Raw genomic sequence first — 18,442 nt, forward strand, 5'->3', positions numbered from 1 at the left:
ACGTGGCAATGTCGACAATGTCAATAATCTCACGGCTCAAATTTCAAGATCTTTGCCTACATTCAGAACAGTCATAGAGCAACATAGATCAACATACCTTGATATTTCGTCTTCGGAAAGACCGACCCGTAGCCTGACCTTTCCACCAAGGAAGGCATTCTCGCCGCCTGCTTTGGTCTGGCTTGAACCCACAAAATATAACAGAAGTTCGATGACAGTACCGCTGCATGCCATTTTTGATCTTCGAATTCGAATTTGACTGAATGCACTCACAACTTTTGCACGAAGCCCTTCCATTGGATGAAGTTTGGCATACTTTTGCAATTTGCCTTCTGATTGGATCTCTTTTTTGTGTGATTGGTTCTCTTAAAGGGAAGCAATCGCTGTCAAAATCATATTTCTGAATGTGTTGTTGCTTCCCTTCAATCGGGATTGGCTCCTTGACGAATAGAGGATCATAGAGTGATACAGCTGTGAAAAATGTACGTTGAAAATAAAATGCTTTGCAATAATGCCCATCACGATCACGAAAACAAATGACGATCACGATCACGAGACTTGATTTTTTTGTCATCACGGATCACGGGCAAAGTCCCATCACGATCACAGAAATGGAAATTTCGGCAATCACGGTCACAGAAAGGTCAAAAAACGCCAATCACGATCACGATTTTAAACCCTTTGGGGCCCTCAAATATAGTTGATAATTGACCGACATATTGCAGTCTTTTCGTCGAAGTTGCCGATGTGTCGAAATCTGGAAGGAGAACAATTCTAGTCATTACACAAAGTATGGGAGCTACTTGCATTGAGAGCTTCGCGCCGATGGTTCTGTTGTACAAGTTAACTAGATTTCAATTCAGAAAACCAGAAAGGTAAGTTATTGGAACGTGTGTTATTGACACAAGTACGTTACAGTCACGTGTGTTATTGACACAAATACGTCACAGTCATGTTTGTTATTGACACAAATACGTTACAGTCACGTGTGTTATTGACACAAATACGTCACAGTCATGTTTGTTATTGACACAAATACGTTACAGTCATGTTTGTTATTGACACAAATACGTTACAGTCATGAATGTATCGACCAAACGGTCTTTTAAGTGCACAGACAAACAATTATTTACGAACACTTATCTGGATGAAACATTTGGATTTAAGGCTGTAGGATACTTCTGAAAGTACGCTGGAGTAGCCTCCCTTCCCGGATTTAGAACGGGTTTCGTGTCGTAACAGATTATCCACTCATTAGTCATATCCGTATGCAAACTAATGAAATAAACATTAGGAAATGGCAGAAGTTTACAAATATCGACATTCTCTATCAGTGCAATAAACAGCAATCGTTAGAACTTGCATTTACGACATGTCGTGCGTGAGAACGTGTCAGTAAACAAGCTCGTGTTGCCTGGCTGAAGAACCCTACGAGTCAAGCAAAAACAGACGACAAGTAATGCGGATAAACATAACAAACTGCTGATGAAAAAATGTGTTCATCCCTGCTCTGGATAAAAGACATCGAACTGTTGACAACGTGGCAGTGTTCATGCGAAAATATTTTTTTCCTATTATCGCTTCTACATTTTATTGCACGTACTTGGGGCAGATCTGAATTTCACACTGGAAGATGACAAATCGGTCTTGTGAGTTGAGAACCACATGTTCTTTGCCGACAGAAATCACGATGGGACAAGATGCAGAGTGTGTTGAAGAGATGTTTGCAGATTATCGCATCTACATTTTATTGCTCAGATCAATGCACGTAGTTGGGGTAGATCTGAATTTCACAATGGAAGACGACAAATCGGTCTTGTGAGTTGAGAACCACATGTTCTTTGACGGCAGAAATCACTATGGGACAAGATGAGGATTGTGTTGAGGAGGTTAATACTGACTGACTTTAGATGAAGAGTTCCTAAACCTGGTTTTTGATGATATCCTGTTTTTTTAACGTTCTTGGTGACAACGCGCCAGAATCGCACGAAGATCGAACTCTCGAAGAAAACAAGTTTATCGCTGAACATCGGCAATGTGAAAGTATTGCTCTTCCTGTCTGATCAGTCTCCCCGTTAGATCTACAGGCTACATTATCAGGTAACTTACCAAACCGGAGTGTGTGTGTGTGTGTGTGTGTGTGTGTGTGTGTGTGTGTGTGTGTGTGTGTGTGTGTGTGTGTGTGTGTGTTTGTGTGTGTGTGTGTGTGTGTGTGTGTGTGTGTGTGTGTGTGTGTGCACCGGATTACAATCATCAACGCCCCCTTTTGAACTTTTTTACGTAACCTTACTATGCCTGCTGTGACATTCACGAGGATTATTATGATTCTTGGACAATCGTGTGCCTGTGCTGGACTTGCACGAAGACAAACAGCGTCGGAACGGTATTCGTGCTGCCAAGTGTGTGCGCCCAGAGCGCAGTGTGAACCGAGAGTGAGTGTGTCATTGTGTAGAAGTTTTGATTGATTGATTTATTTGTGATTTAATTTGCTTTTTGGTTCAATAGTAAAATCTGTGTTCGTTATACTTTGTATTTTGTGGTGCGATTCGCCCGAGTGCGAGACCCCCTTCCCCGAACGCTTCTGTGGGTGGAATTGTATACTTGTGTGAGTAACGTGAGTGTGTAGATGAGAATGTGAAAGTTGTTTTGGACCCAGACACACACAGCAGACATCAACACAACAGCTAAGTTTCAGCCTGACAAAGAAATCCAGTGACACAGCTAATGGCTGTACTTGTTATTTCTCTATTAAAACAAATGTGTCAAGATCTTTACCATTTTCTGTCCTTTTGTGGGAATCTCGGAATATTTGCCTTGATTCTGTGAAAATTGGAGGGCAGTGCTAGAGAATGGAAGTGTGTTTTGTTTACGCTTGAAATTTAACTTCGGAATGGGTGTACACAATTGTTTCTTTTATTTTATTGACATAAAACTGCAAAGTAACTGTGTTTTGAGTTCTACATTTTGATCCTATATCAGTCGTCGTCTCTGTTTGTCTGTCTATACAAGACTTCATTCATTGACATATATACACAATCGAATTATATACTAAATTAATTAAAATAATTTAATAGTTGATCTTCTCAAAAATTATCTTCTGAATCAGCAAAATGCCCTTTATTTTCTTTTTTTTCTCTCTACAAGCCAGAACTTACATAAAAATAATATTTTAAAAGTGACATGTCGCTTTTACTTACTTGTCTCATAGGTAGAGCAAATGCATAATGGGTAGGGGGTAGGGGTAGTACAATCATTACAATTCAAGATTTTGTGCATTGAGGTGTGTATCTTTTTTTCCATCGGTAAGGATACCTCAGCTTGAATTTACTTAAGTTTTAGCGCATCCTAATCACTTTAGCACTTTATATCATATGTTTATTTTTGCTTTATGCTTGAAAATGACTTTCAAAACTGATACAAAAGTGTTTTTTTCATATTACCAGGACAGTAACTATATTGTATGCTATATTTTGTTCCTATATTAGTCATCTTGAATTTTGATCAATTAATTCACAGTAAAATGTAAACAAATCTTCAGTAGTAATTGCATAAAAAAAAGTCTGATATGTCAATTATCATGTTATTTTTATCTTAAAATGGGCGCGTTAAATCCTAATCTGTTTGTTTTAATGGACTAAGCAATCCTTGGACTGACAGAAAAGATGTATTTTAAAAATTTCCAGTTACTTTTACTTATTTTTCTATTTGGAAGATAATATGCACTCTTTTCTGAAAAATGGGTAGGGGGTGGAGGTAGTAAAAGCATCACAGTTCAAGATTTTGCGCGACAAGAGGTGTGTTTCTTTTAACTGTGATAAAGAGGGATAACTCAACTTGGTATCTAACACTATTTCTGAACACTGTAACCACTTTAGCACTTTTTATTTTTTTTTCTGTCTTCCAAGCTTTAAATTCAGCTTATAAAATGAATAAAACAGTGGTTTTTTTCTGAATTCACCAGTTAAATCACTATGTTGCATGTTCTATTTTGCTTCCCTATTTCTGTTTTTAAGTTTTGATCATCTGACTACCTTGCTTTTCTATTTGGAAAATGATATGCACTCTTTTCTGAAAAATGAGCAGGGGGTGGGGGTAGTAAAAGCATCACAGTTCAAAATTTTGCGCGACAAGGTGTATTTCTTTTAAAAGTGGTGAAGAGGGATTTAACTCAACTTGTTATCTAACACTATTTCTGAACATTGTAACCACTTTAACACTTTTAATTTATTTTTGACTGTGTTCCATGTTTTGTTTGTTCGTTCATGGGCTGAAACTCCCACGGCTTTTACGTGTATGACCGTTTTTACCCCGCCATTTATAATAATAATAATAATAATAATAATAATAATAATAATAATAATAATAATAATAATAATAATAATAATAATAATAATAATAAATGAGCATTTATATAGCGCAACATCATAACTTTACAATTATGCTCTTTGCGCTTGACACATTTAAAATTAAAACACAGTTATACAAGCATTTACATTTAGGCAGCCATACAAAATCCACTCGAGGCGCAGCGGAAGGTTACATTAGAACGGCACATGCTCATTGCCTGTCTGTGGTGTTTAAAGCTTGAAGCTAGTGCGGTCCAACGACGGATATTCATGGGTTTACGCTGCACCTTGGCAGCGCATCGTCTCTCATAGCTTCCACAGCAACCGCATTTCTAGCAGCTTAGTGTGTCCCCTTGCTGTCCCATTCTACATGTTCACCTGACCCGGTCCCATACGACGTCACATGTCAAGATACTGCTCTTAGAGGAACCCGTTATGAGAGCTGGGTGCTGCTGACCGAGAGTTAACGAGGGTCCTTTTGGGTATCAACAAAAACACTTGCGCCGACGTGTTCTAAAGGCACTTTCTACAGAATCTTGAAGATATAGCTAAAGATAGATGAACAAATGTGATCAAATTAATGATGAGTTGTGCGGTAATTACAGAGCGTTATGAAGGACTTTCAGAACAACCTACGTATCAATGAAAAACAAGATTACTTCGTGGATAAAGACAGGTACACCATCGTCAAACGGACGTATGTTTTCACAGGACAAAGTAGTTTGGACAAAAACAAAACAAAACTCCCCCAAAACGGGTTCCAATACTGTACATGTATTACAAAACACTCACTTTCTACTCAAATCTTTGTTATAGGAGGCAACAGGAAATGACACTGTGGGCAGACACCAAATACACTGGTTTTCTGTTCGTGTGTCTGTCTGCGCGTCTGTTTGAGTGTCTGTCTGTCTTACAGCCTGTCTGTCTGTCTCTCTTTATGTCTTTATGGCCATGGTTGTGACAAAGATAAAGATACAAATAACCACACACAGACACACACACACACACACACACACACACACACACACATTCTCACACACACACAATTACACACACAATTTTACACACACACACACACACACACACACACACTCACACACACACACACACACACTCTCACATACACACACACACACACACACACACACACACACACACACACATACACACACACACACACATACACACACACACACACACACACACTCACACACACACACACACACACACTCACACACACACACATACACACATTTACACAAACCACACACACACACACACTCACTCACACACACACACACACACACACACACACACACACACACACACACACACACACACACACGCACACACACACACACTCAAAGCAAGGTCAGAGCAAAGTTGTGAATGAAGGAGATAGGTATATGATCATTCTGCGATTATTTCCTATTGATGAAAACTGGCTACATCCCAGCGGATATGCTTCTTACTGGGACAATGTTAATAGCACATTCATGTTCATCTTTTGTGAAACCAGGGTTACACTCGGTGTTTACATTTAACCTCAATTTAGTACGCAGTTCAATAATTGACATTCTTGTACAGTCAAAGTATTAAATCATTATCCGTCAAAGAGACGCTGAAACAATGCGATCGAATCCTATTTGATGTATTCCATTCACCAATCGTTATTTGCAGACTAGCGCGTTAACAGAGTGCTGTCCGTGCAACGAGGAATCAGAATGCAACAGCAACAACTGTGCCTGCCACTCCAGACACACAAGGTGCTCAGCTAACTGCTTTGCTGGGGGATGCACAAACAGCAAGCTTGTAAGTACTTGATTAAATAATAGACATTGCATAGCTTTTGACAAAGCTGTATGCGTCGTCCCTGCAGTGATTTGTCCCGACATTTAGCACTACTTGTTCACTAAATGGTGCGAGCCGCTGTTAGTGAAGAGTGTTGTCAGGCGTTGGGTTGTAGCACCTCGCAGAGTCCTCTGCATGAAGCGAAACTGGGTGGAACGCAACCGCGGGGTCGGATTGGTTGAAACTGAGATTTGCTGTGATTTCAACCAATCAGACCCCACAGTTGGGCGGCCCGGCCCCAGTTTCGCATCGTGCACCTTAGCTCTGAACTCTGTAGCTCCCGACCTGTCCAGACGCTTTGTGCTTACGTTTCTCAGTTAGTATTATTCGAATGTTATACTGTATTTCGTGTGTTTAAACCTGTAGTTGTTAGTTTAAAAGTGGTATGTAAATGTTGTCTGCTTCTGAGATGTACAGTTGGTTCATTTGAGCGTACGAAACTTTTCAGTCGTTAAAAGTAGTGGTCACAAAGTGTAGCTTCTCAAACCATGAGCTATCGAGGATTCGGGCTTGTTGCGGGGTGGTTATTTTTTGGTTGCTGGGTGTTTACCGAAAAATGAACACCGCTTCCAGTTTACAGATGCAACGGAGCTGAGAGGGGAATAATAAGGACTTTCGAAACAACCTACGTATCAAAGACAAACAACTGTATTTCGTGGATAGAGACAGGTACACCATCATCGAACGGCCGTATGTTTTCAAAGGATATAGTAGTTTGGGCATAAGCACAACAAAACTCGCTAAAAAAAAAAAAAGGATTCCAGTAAAAAAATATCACTTTGTACTTCGTTTGCCTGTCTCGCTGTTTTTCTGTCCGTGTGTCTATCTGTGTGTCTGTATGTGTGTCTGTGTGTTTGTCTGTCTGTGTGTCTGTCTGTCTGTCTGTGTGTGTGTATGTCTGTGTGTCAGTCTGTGTGTCTGTCTGTGTGTCTGTGTGTGTGTGTGTCTGTGTGTCAGTCTGTGTCTCTGTCTGTGTGTGTGTCTGTGTGTCTGTCTGTGTGTATGTCTGTGTGTCTGTCTGTGTGTCTCAGTGTCTGTGTGTCTGTCTGTGTGTGTGTCTGTGTGTGTGTGTCCGTGTGTCTGTCTGTGTGTCTGTCTGTGTGTCTGTCTGTGTGTCTGTCTGTGTGTATGTCTGTGTGTCTGTCTGTGTGTCTGTCTGTGTGTCTGTCTGTGTGTCTGTCTGTGTGTCTGTCTGTGTGTATGTCTGTGTGTCTGTCTGTGTGTCTGTCTGTGTGTCTGTCTGTGTGTATGGCCGTGTGTCTGTCTGTCTGTATGTCCGTGTGTCTGTCCGTGTGTCTATCTGTGTGTCTGTCTGTGTGTCTGTCTGTGTGTCTGTCTGTGTGTCTATCTGTGTGTCTGTCTGTGTGTCTGTCTGTGTGTCTGTCTGTGTGTCTGTCTGTGTGTCTGTCTGTGTGTCTGTCTGTGTGTCTGTCTGTGTGTTTGTCTGTCTGTGTATCTGTGTGTCTGTCTGTGTGTCTATATGTATGTCTGTCTGTGTGTCTGTCTGTGTGTCTGACTGTGAATCTGTCTGTGTGTCTGTCTGTGTGTCTGTCTGTGTGTCTGGCTGTGTGTCTATCTGTGTGTCTGTCTGCGTGTCTATATGTATGTCTGTCTGTGTGTCTGTCTGTCTGTCTGTCTGTGTGTATGTCTGTGTGTCTGTCTGTGTGTCTGTCTTTGTGTCTGTCTGTGTGTCTGTCTGTGTGTCTGTCTTTGTGTCTGTCTGTCTTTGTGTCTGTCTGTCTGTGTGTCTATCTGTGTGTCTGTCTGTGTGTCTGTCTGTGTGTCTGTCTGTGTGTCTATCTGTGTGTCTGTCTGTGTGTCTGTCTGTGTGTCTGTCTGTGTGTCTGTCTGTGTGTCTGTCTGTGTGTCTGTCTGTGTGTCTGTCTGTGTGTCTATCTGTGTGTCTGTCTGTGTGTCTGTCTGTGTGTCTGTCTGTGTGTCTATCTGTGTGTCTGTCTGTGTGTCTATCTGTGTGTCTATCTGTGTGTCTGTCTGTGTGTCTGTCTGTGTGTCTGTCTGTGTATGTCTGTGTGTCTGTCTGTGTGTCTGTCTGTGTGTCTGTCTGTGTGTCTATCTGTGTGTCTGTCTGTGTGTGTCTGTGTGTCTGTCTGTGTGTCTGTCTGTGTGTCTATCTGTGTGTCTGTTTGTGTGTCTGTCTGACTTCCAGCCTGTCTGTCTGCCTCTCTTTATCTCTCTACGTCCATGGTTGCGACATACACACACACAACCACATTATACACAAACAAACAATATACATGCACACACATACCCACACACTCACACACCCACACCCACACACAACCCCCACACACCCACACACACACACCCACACTCAACCCCCACATACACACACATACACACACACACACACATATACACATACACAAAACCACACATATACACACACATACACATACACATACACACACACACACAACCACATGCACACATTCACACGCGCTCCTTGACCTTATTTTCTAAAGCTTGGTATCGTTTCTCCACACAGTCCTGTTCGTTAGTGAGCCGTTCCACGACCTCCCTCAGCTCAGCCACCTCTCTGTCACGGTGCTGTTTGTTGGCAGGGATCTGTCTGACCAGCTCAACTTTCATATTTCCGACATAAGTTTGACCACTAGGTCACTGTCACCACAACTACTACTGTCAGCCTTGTCGACACTGTCTGAACCATCAGATGTACAGTTGTTACCCTTCGCACGCGCTCTCTCGATATTTCTCAGGTTTAGATCAGTGGCGCGTGGGGATTACATCTCTCTTTCTCTCTCACTCTCTTCCTCTTTCTCTCTGTCTCTCTCTCTCTGTCTCTCTGTGCCTGTCTCTGTCTCTTTCTCTCTCTCTCTCTCTGTGTATGTCTGTCTCTCTCTCCCTCACGCACACACAAACACACCAACACATACACACACACACTGCGACACATACACGCACACACACACACACACTCCCCCCACACACACTCCCACACTCTCTCCCTCTCTCCCTCTCTCTCTCTCTCTCTCTCTCTCTCTCTCTCTCTCTCCCTTCGTCTTCTCTGTCTGTCTGTCTGTCTGTCTGTCTGCATATCTCTCTGTCTCTCTCTGTCTCTGTCTCTCTCTGTCTGTCTATCTGTGCCTGTCTCTGTCTCTTTCTCTCTCTCTATCTTACCTTTTTCTTAAAAACCTTTTCCGTACGACCGCGTACAAGGGTAAAAGGGAGGGGGGGGGGGGTTACGTTATTAACATTGGGCCTAGTTTTAATTACCACAAACCAGTTTTTGAATTCTTCTTCATGGTGAACAGGGGTGTCCCGATCCGGTTTGAGGTCAGCACTTAATTGTCTTCCGTGTTTTCAGACTGGCGAGTGTAAAGAGTGCTGTCGGTGCAACGAGGAGTCACAGTGTGACAGTAAGAACTGTGAGTGTCGCTCTAAAGGAAGCCACTGCTCCTCTCGCTGCTTTGCCACGGGATGTGGGAACCACAAGACTGTCATGGTGAGTGGTGGTCGGAGTAATAAATTACTTTTAATATGCATTAGCACTATCTCTCTCTTTCTCTCTCTCTCTCTCTCTCTCTCTCTCTCTCTCTCTCTCTCTCTCTCTCTCTCTCTCTCTCTCTCTCTCTCTCTCTCTCTCTCTCTCTATTGTAAAATGCATGTGTGAACTATTTGCAGATGATACTACAATTCATTCTAGTCATCAAGATCTTATTTAACTAGCAAATATCCTCCAAGAAAACATTGATCGATTACTTGAATGGTCAGAACTAAACCCTATGTCACTGAATCCAATTGCCAAATAAAACTAAATGCATGCAAAAAAGACAAAATCTAACATCTGGATTTCCGACATTGCTAATACGAAATCAAGATGTTACCGAAGTTGATAGCCATAAAGTCTTGGGAATAACTATTGACAATAACCTGTCTTGGTCAAAACATGTAGATACACTTTGTAAAAACACATCCAAAAAAATATTTCAGTTATCAAAAATCAAACACTTTCTAGACCTCCTCTGTTTTTTCAGGCACATATTCAGTCAGCTATTGACTATGCTTCCACAGTGTGGGACTCTGCAAGTGCAAATACTTTGAAATACTTGGGCAGTTTACATAGACGAGCTGTTAAATTAATTATTTTAAAAAATACATCTCTTTCCGTGACTGATTATAAACGATTGCAAATTCTTCCTATCAAAGATAGATTTGCATATAACAAAGGTGTGATGATGTATAGAATTATGTCAGGGAATGCACCTACACTCATTGCCTCTAATTTCATAATAAATCATTATAGAAAATGTAACAAATTAATTACCCCAACTCCAAGAATTGACCTGTACAAGTCGAGTTTATCATATTCTGGAGCAATTATGTGAAACGCCATTCCAAATATAATTAAATTACGAATTCATGAAACATCATTCAAGGAATATTACATGCTGTTTCTTTTACAAAACTTACAAGAAATATTATCAAGCAGCTGGCAAAATATAACTGTACTCTCTGATTATATTGAAAAAACATGATTATATATAATTCATGAAGGATTTTTTACAAACACATATTTCTCTGTTATATATAATTTTCAAGCATTGCTAAAGAATCCTAATGCATCTTAAAATGTCTTATTGGTTGCTTGACATGTTAATTATGGTAAATATGTCATTTGGTTACCCCTCAATGGGCGAGGGCCGGATGAAAACAAGCATGTATACATTGCTTATTCTGTCACCCTCGTAAAATAAATTTCAATTCAATTCAATTCAATTCTCTCTCTCTCTCTCTCTCTCTCTCTCTCTCTCTGTCTCTCTCTCTGTCTCTCTCTCTCTGTCTCTCTCTCTCTCTCTGTCTCTCTCTCTCTGTCTCTCTATCTCTCTCTCCCTCTCCCTCTCCCTCTCTCTCTCTCTCTCTCTCTCTCTCTCTCTCTCTCTTACCTCCTTTTGTTCTTAACTTTATTTTTTTTAAATTTTATCAATGTGTGTATGTGCGTCCTAAGAACAGATTGTAAGAAAAGGCGTAGCCTTAAATCCAGACCATTCAGACCTGTATCTTAGATGTTAAGTCATGGATGGTAGAAAATAAGTTAAAACTAAATGATGATAAGACAGAGGCACTTCCGTGCATGAAAAAGTCCACTAAGTTCCCAAATTCTCAACCTTCGTCTGTCCAAGTAGGCAATACCGACATCTCTTTCTCTTCTTCAGCTAGAAACCTCGGCTTCACCATCTCCTCAGACATGACACTCAACAAGCACATCTCCAACATCTGTAGGTCCGCATACTTTGAACTCCGCAAGATCGCAACCATCCGCCATACTCTGTCCGTTCAAACTACAAACACTCTAGTCTGCTCTCTTGTTCTTTCTAAACTTGACTACTGTAACTCTCTTCTCTCTGGCTGTCCACTCTACCTCCTGCACAAACTACAGAAAGTTCAAAATTCTGCAGCACGCCTGATCCTCAAAGCACGAAAAAAAGATCATGTCACACCACTTCGCCGCACATTCCACTGGTTTAGCTGGGTCATATCCAAGGATTCCGTGACCGTTGAGAGCAAAGGTCCGTTTCTCGATGGATTTGACTTCTGTGAAGGTTAAATAAAAATTTTAGAATGGGTGTACCTCGCGAAAGTGTGGGCATAACTTTTGAGAGCCCCAAATTCAAAATGGCCACCAACGGCCAGTATGAAAATTAACTTTTTACTGGTTTGGCTTAGAATGCTGCACAAAACATGTTTTCTAGGATAGTTTGGCATGGGGAATTCATATTTGGTATTATTTATATGATTTTACCTGTTTTTGATGTCTAAAACCAAGATGGCCGCCAATTTTCATGTCCGAACGGTCACTTTTGCAAAGTCTTGAAAGGTCCTTCCTAGTAGGCTGTAATGTCCGTTTCTCAGTTGATTTGGCTTCCTTGAAGGTTAAATAATGTTTTTATCCTGGATGTCTTTTGCAAAAATGTAGACACGAAGGTACAAAAGCCCCAAATCCAAAATGGCTTCCAACGACCATTATGAAAATGAACATTTTACTATCTAGTTGATGGAGCATACACCGATTAGGTCTGTGTCTAGTGGGGTCTCTACACATCTTCTGTATCTGTTGAATCTCCAGGCTCGCTCCTCTCATCATCACTTCCACTTTCATCCGAATAATCGCGAAGTGTGAGCTGTTGGGGCAATGGGGGTTGGGTGTAGCGTACTGGTCGGCACTTCCCATCCACAAGTTCCCAGCCGTGAATGAAGTTGACAATAATTATGTGATATAATTTGTCCTCTCCACAGGGAGATTCAAGGAGCCGTCATCGGGTGGGAGGCAGAATGTACTTTTCCTCTTCATCTTGTGCCACTTGGAAGCTCTGGCCTGCCCGCAGGTAGCATCTGCACTTTCACCATAGATGCTGGAGAGAACAAAGGACTTCATGTCAGCTTTTACACTGTTCTCTAAGTCGGGGCTTTCGTCGACTCGTTCCAGGAGTTCCCTTCCCTCAGGATTAGTCATCGCCGTCTCCATCACATTCTTCTTCCCATGGCCATAGAATCCTGAGGTATGATCACTTCCAGTGATCACATGGAGAGGTATGATGATCTGTGAGACTTCGTTGGACAGCATGTCACTGCAGTTGATAAAGGCATCTTTGCGTTTAATCAGCAGATCACCAGGAAGTTGTTGTGAGAGATATGCTGCTTGAACATATACGTCAGTGTCCTCGCTGTCAAGCACAACTGTCCCCGTGTAGTTTCCTGTCCTGAGCTTGGCATAGGCAGAGAGCAGCATTGTATCAGCCTCTGGATGTCTAAAGACATAGTCCCCATTTGCCACCCCAGTGGACAGGTTCACTGCTGTTTCACCCTCACAGTAAATGACCTCACACCCCACCCGAGCAACTTCTGCTTCCAACTTTTTCTTCACGAGCTTCTGCAATCTGACCTTGTTTCCTGATCTGACCATGAATTGGTTGAATTCAGCAGCACCTGGTAAAGTGTCTTCGGGCTTAGGGAACACATTTGGAATATGTCCATGCTTTGCAGCCCGTCGATCATGTTCATCGTCCTTGATGCTGAAGGGAAGGTCATATTTGTCATTGATCAGGATGATGTAGGGGCTTGCATTAGCATGGCGTGAGAAGATGATCGCGCATATCTTATGCAGATAGTCATTCCAGCTGTAGTGCGAACCATCACGCTTCCTAGCCTCTCGGTCATCAGGTGTAGGAGTGGCTAACCGCCAGATCATCCCCATGTCAACAATGCTGATGTAGGTCTGTGGTTTTTGAGCAACTGGATCTTTGTTGAACAGCTCCAACATTTTGCTCTTCATAGTCTTGCGGAAGGATTCATCTACGTTGTACAGAGACAAGCATTCCTCGGTCACCCTCCCCTCAAGTACTTGCTCAAGTTGGAACATGCCTGAACCATCCACGAGGTCCACCAGGGCCGCAAGTCCCGACTTTTCCATCTGAGCCACCTTTGTAGACGCACCAACTGATGCACAAATCCGCTCGCTGGCGAATGTCTGCCTTTTATTCTTGTGGATGGTAGCAGTGAGAAGCTTTGTCTTGGTGAATACCCTGTCATTCAGGAGGGTTTCAACTTGATCTTGTCCGTCTGCAAATGCAGTATTGAGGTCTTGAACAAGTTCTGGAGAAGCAACCAGGCCAGACTGCAGTGACCTCAGTGCAGGTAATGAGGTGTCAAACGGCTGAGCGTAGCCACAGAAAACATGTTGAGTGCCAGCCAGCAAGGATGAAAAAGGACGAACAAGCAATTCAGGACCTGCAGGGCTGCATGACAGAGTTCAACGCTCAGCCGTTTGACACGTCATCACCTGCACTGAGGTCACTTGTCTCTGTACAACGTAGATGGATCCTTCCGCAAGACTATGAAGAGCAAAATGTTGGAGCTGTTCAACAAAGCACAGGTTGAGCATATCTCTCACAACAACTTCCTGGTGATCTGCTGATTAAACGCAAAGATGCTTTTATCAACTGCAGTGACATGCTGTCCAACGAAGTCTCACAGATCATCATACCTCTCCATGTGATCACTGGAAGTGATCATACCTCAGGATTCTATGGCCATGGGAAGAAGACTGTGATGGAGACGGCGATGACTAATCCTGAGGCAAGGGAACTCCTGGAACGAGTCGGCGAAAGCCCCGACTTAGAGAACAGTGTAAAAGCTGACATGAAGTCCTTTGTTCTCTCCAGCATCTATGGTGAAAGTGCAGATGCTACCTGCGGGCAGGCCAGAGCTTCCAAGTGGCACAAGATGAAGAGGAAAAGTACATTCCGCCTCCCACCCGATGACGACTCCTTGAATCTCCATGTGGAGAGGACAAATTATATCACATATTGCCAACTTCATTACAACCTGTTTGACCATCCATCCCCAATTGGGCACGGCTGGGAACTTGTGGATGGGAAGTGCCGACCAGTACGCTACACCCAACCCCCATTGCCCCAACAGCTCACACTTCGCGATTATTCGGATGAAAGTGGAAGTGATGATGAGAGGAGCGAGCCTGGAGATTCAACAGATACAGAAGATGTGTAGAGACCCCACTAGACACAGACCCAATCGGTGTATGCTCCATCAACTAGATAGTAAAATGTTCATTTTCATAATGGTCGTTGGAAGCCATTTTGGATTTGGGGCTTTCGTACCTTCGTGTCTACATTTTTTGCAAAAGACATCCAGGATAAAAACATTATTTAACCTTCAAGGAAGCCAAATCAACTGAGAAACGGACATTACAGCCTACTAGAAAGGACCTTTCAAGACTTTGCAAAAGTGACCGTTCGGACATGAAAATTGGCGGCCATCTTGGTTTTGGACATCAAAAACAGGTAAAATCATATAAATAATACCAAATATGAATTCCCCATGCCAAACTATCCTAGAAAACATGTTTAGTGCAGCATTCTAAGCCAAACCAGTAAAAAGTTAATTTTCATACTGGCCGTTGGTGGCCATTTTGAATTTGGGGCTCTCAAAAGTTATGCCCACACTTTCGCGAGGTACACCCATTCTAAAAATTTTATTTAACCTTCACAGAAGTCAAATCCATCGAGAAACGGACCTTTGCTCTCAACGGTCACGGAATCCTTGGATATGACCCAACTACTACCCATCCAAGCCCGCATTGAATACAAACTGTCCACTCTCTGCTTTCACTTCTTCTCTGCCTCGTCTCCTGCTTATTTCTCTGAACTTCTCACTGTATACACTCCTGCTAGACAACTCCGCTCATCTTCTGATAGCCGCACCCTAGTCATCCCACACACAAAATCAAAAGCATATGGACAACGCACTTTTGCATTTTGCGCATCTACTCAATGGAACTCTCTCCCCTCTCACATTCGCCACTCTCAGTCAGTACAGTCATTCAAGCGAGCACTCAAAACTCACCTCTTCCAGAAACACAACTCCTAAAGTCGCAACATTTTGCCATCCTGTTCTGTAACGGTTCCATCTCTATTCAGCTTGTTATTTTTGTCTTTTGTTTTAAATTATTATAAATATAATTTTTCACTGCAGTAGTCCTTTAACTTTAACCCTTAGCTGTAAGCCAGATATGCACAAGTCATGTCGGTGCCACATAATGCTGACACACATGTTCCTGTGCATAGTTTATGGATAACGTGTAGTTGGGAAGTTAAGAGTAGAAATAATTAGTATTTAGTGTAGGAGGAGGGTTGGGGGTGGGTAGGGAGGGGGTGGGTATGGTTTACTTTGAGCAGGTCGGTTTCAGTTTTAATAAACAATTCTAGAGAATTGTGTATCTTATATTTGAGTCTTTCGTGTTTTAGACATTGATGCATTTAATAGTTTTAACGAGTTGCCTTTTGTTTTATCATTCTGGTGTTTATCTAGATGTGCTGTGTATCTTATAAGAAGTTCTTAAAAGTTCGAAGTTATTTTAGCATATAGGTTTTTTATGGTCTTAACAGTTAAACATGTATTACGTTATCATCAAGATTCATGCTTTGTTAGCACTAAGCAGTTGTTTTAATCAGTCTGGTTTTCTCTTGTTTTTATCTTATGAACATTCTAAATGTTAGACTAACTTATTGTCTTGTACAGAATAACAACTGTGTGAATGGTGCTATACTGAATGAAAGAGTGTGACATGAAGTTCTTGTACATCATTGTAAAGAGTGTGAATGACGTTTTAGTTTAGATGTCAAGCGCTTAGAGCAAGCCTTTTTAACGAAAGTTTTTGATTTAGCGCTATGTAAATGTTCTTCTTCTTATTATTATTATTATTAAATCTTAATCCTTATCTTTCCGACGAATATAAGAACAGCTGCGAGGGCTCTCTAACTGCTAATGAACTGTTGCACGCACTAAAACAAATGAAAAATGGTTCTTCCCCAGGTTCTGATGGCATTACAATTGAATTTATTAAAGTATTTTGGTCTCGAGTGAGTATATTTATATCACGTTCTTTTTCAGCAGCATTTGATAATGGTAGTTTGTCTGCGTCTCAAAGAAATGCTGTCATTGTGTTAATTCATAAAGGTAAAAACCTTCCGAGAGATGAATTAAATAATTGGCGTCCAATTTCGCTAACAAACAGTGATTATAAATTACTGGCGAAGTGTCTGGCTTTACGCATGAACAAAGTTGTACATAATGTGATTAATCCTGATCAGGTTGGATATATTAAAGGGAGGCAAGTTTCATCTTTGTTAAGATTGATTGATGACGTCATAGATCAAATGAATGTGCAAGATAAACCAGGTCTTTTGGTCACCATCGACATGTTTCATGCATTTGATTGTATTTCAAAAGACTTTATGATAAATGTTTTTAAAAAATTTGGCTTTGGCCCGGAGTTTGTAACTTGGGTCGAAGTTTTGATGAAAGATGCCAAGAGTTGTGTTAATTATGCAGGCTGGTTGTCTGAGTATTTTCCAGTGGAGTCTGGAATCCGTCAGGGATGTCCATTCTCGCCTTTAGCCTTTGTTTTGGCAATTGAGTTAGTAGCCATTAAGATTAGGCAGAATAAGAATGTTAACGGTATTTCGAATTTGAATTGTTTAAATGATAGGTTTTGGGATGATATGTTAAAAATTGCTTTGTATGCTGACGATGTAACGTTATTTTTGAAAAGCGAAACGGATTTAAAACATGCCTTATTGATTTTTGATTCTTTTTACTACGTTTCCGGATTAAAGTTGAATCTGTCAAAATGTGAAGCCATGTGGCTAGGAAGTCAAAAACATTGTCAAGACACCTTTTATGATTTCAATTGGAAGAAAAAATTAAAGATTTTGGGAATTTATTTTTGTAATGACATATCAGCCTCTGACGTTGAGGAAAATTGGACAGAGCGAATTACGTCTGTTAAGCGCTTGATTGCGGCATGGGAGAAAAGAAATTTGAGTATCATGGGTAAAATTATTGTAATAAAAACGTTCTTGATCTCCCAATTTGTTTATTTTATGCAGGCATTTGTGATCCCTGATAAAGTATTAGCAGAAGTTAATAGACTGTTGTTTAGATTTTTGTGGAAAAAGAAAGAAAATAATAAAAAGGCATTTGAAAAGGTTAAAAGGATAATATTGTGTAGTGATGTCGAAAATGGTGGTTTAAATATGATTGATTTGAAACACATGCAGGCATCATTTTTATTACAATGGGCTGTCAGACTGACATCCCGCAAAGTCACGGATAAGTGGAAATGTGTTCCAAAGTCAGTGTTTTCAATGTACGGCTCAAATTGTGAATGTTTTTATTCAAATGTTAATTTTCGGAGACTAAAGGGGAGTGAACTTGTCAAATCCAAATTTTGGAAAATTGTTTTGAAAACCTGGCTTGATAACAACGTAGGCTTATGTATTGATAATAATTTATTTAATCCGCTTTTATGGAATAACCAATGTTTTGCTTATGCCGGAAATGTACTGTATTTTGAAGATTGGGCGAGAAAGGGTCTTAATAGCGTACATGATGTTTTATACAGAAACGAATTTGTCTCCTATCAGTTCATTTGTGATGTTTTAGGAAAATCCCCACGGAGAATTTTGGAATATAACATGGTTCGTGCTGTTGCTCTGAATGTAATGCACAAGACGATGCACGGAAAGAAAGAAATTGATTTGATGGATATTCCCTTATATCGTGGTAAGAAAGTACATAGCGCACAGCAGTTTAGAAAAGAATTAGTAAGTATGAAAGTTGTTGAACCTTGTGCAATTGGCTTTTGGAGGAGGAAATTTAATTATGAAATTGATAAGAAAGATTGG

General features: G+C 41.1%; 1 protein-coding gene across 1 annotated transcript in view; it reads left to right on the forward strand.

The window, feature by feature from the left end:
* LOC138951012 (uncharacterized) overlaps positions 1-18,442 on the forward strand; it is a 69,995-nt gene that overhangs the window by 27,082 nt on the left and 24,471 nt on the right. Inside the window, exons 5-6 of the mRNA XM_070322706.1 lie at positions 6,027-6,158; positions 9,544-9,681. Coding sequence (XP_070178807.1) covers positions 6,027-6,158; positions 9,544-9,681 — 270 coding nt within the window. The remainder of the gene's footprint in view (positions 1-6,026; positions 6,159-9,543; positions 9,682-18,442) is intronic.

Source organism: Littorina saxatilis, linkage group LG16 (assembly GCF_037325665.1).
Source record: "Littorina saxatilis isolate snail1 linkage group LG16, US_GU_Lsax_2.0, whole genome shotgun sequence".
Classification (NCBI taxonomy): Eukaryota; Metazoa; Mollusca; class Gastropoda; order Littorinimorpha; family Littorinidae; genus Littorina; species Littorina saxatilis.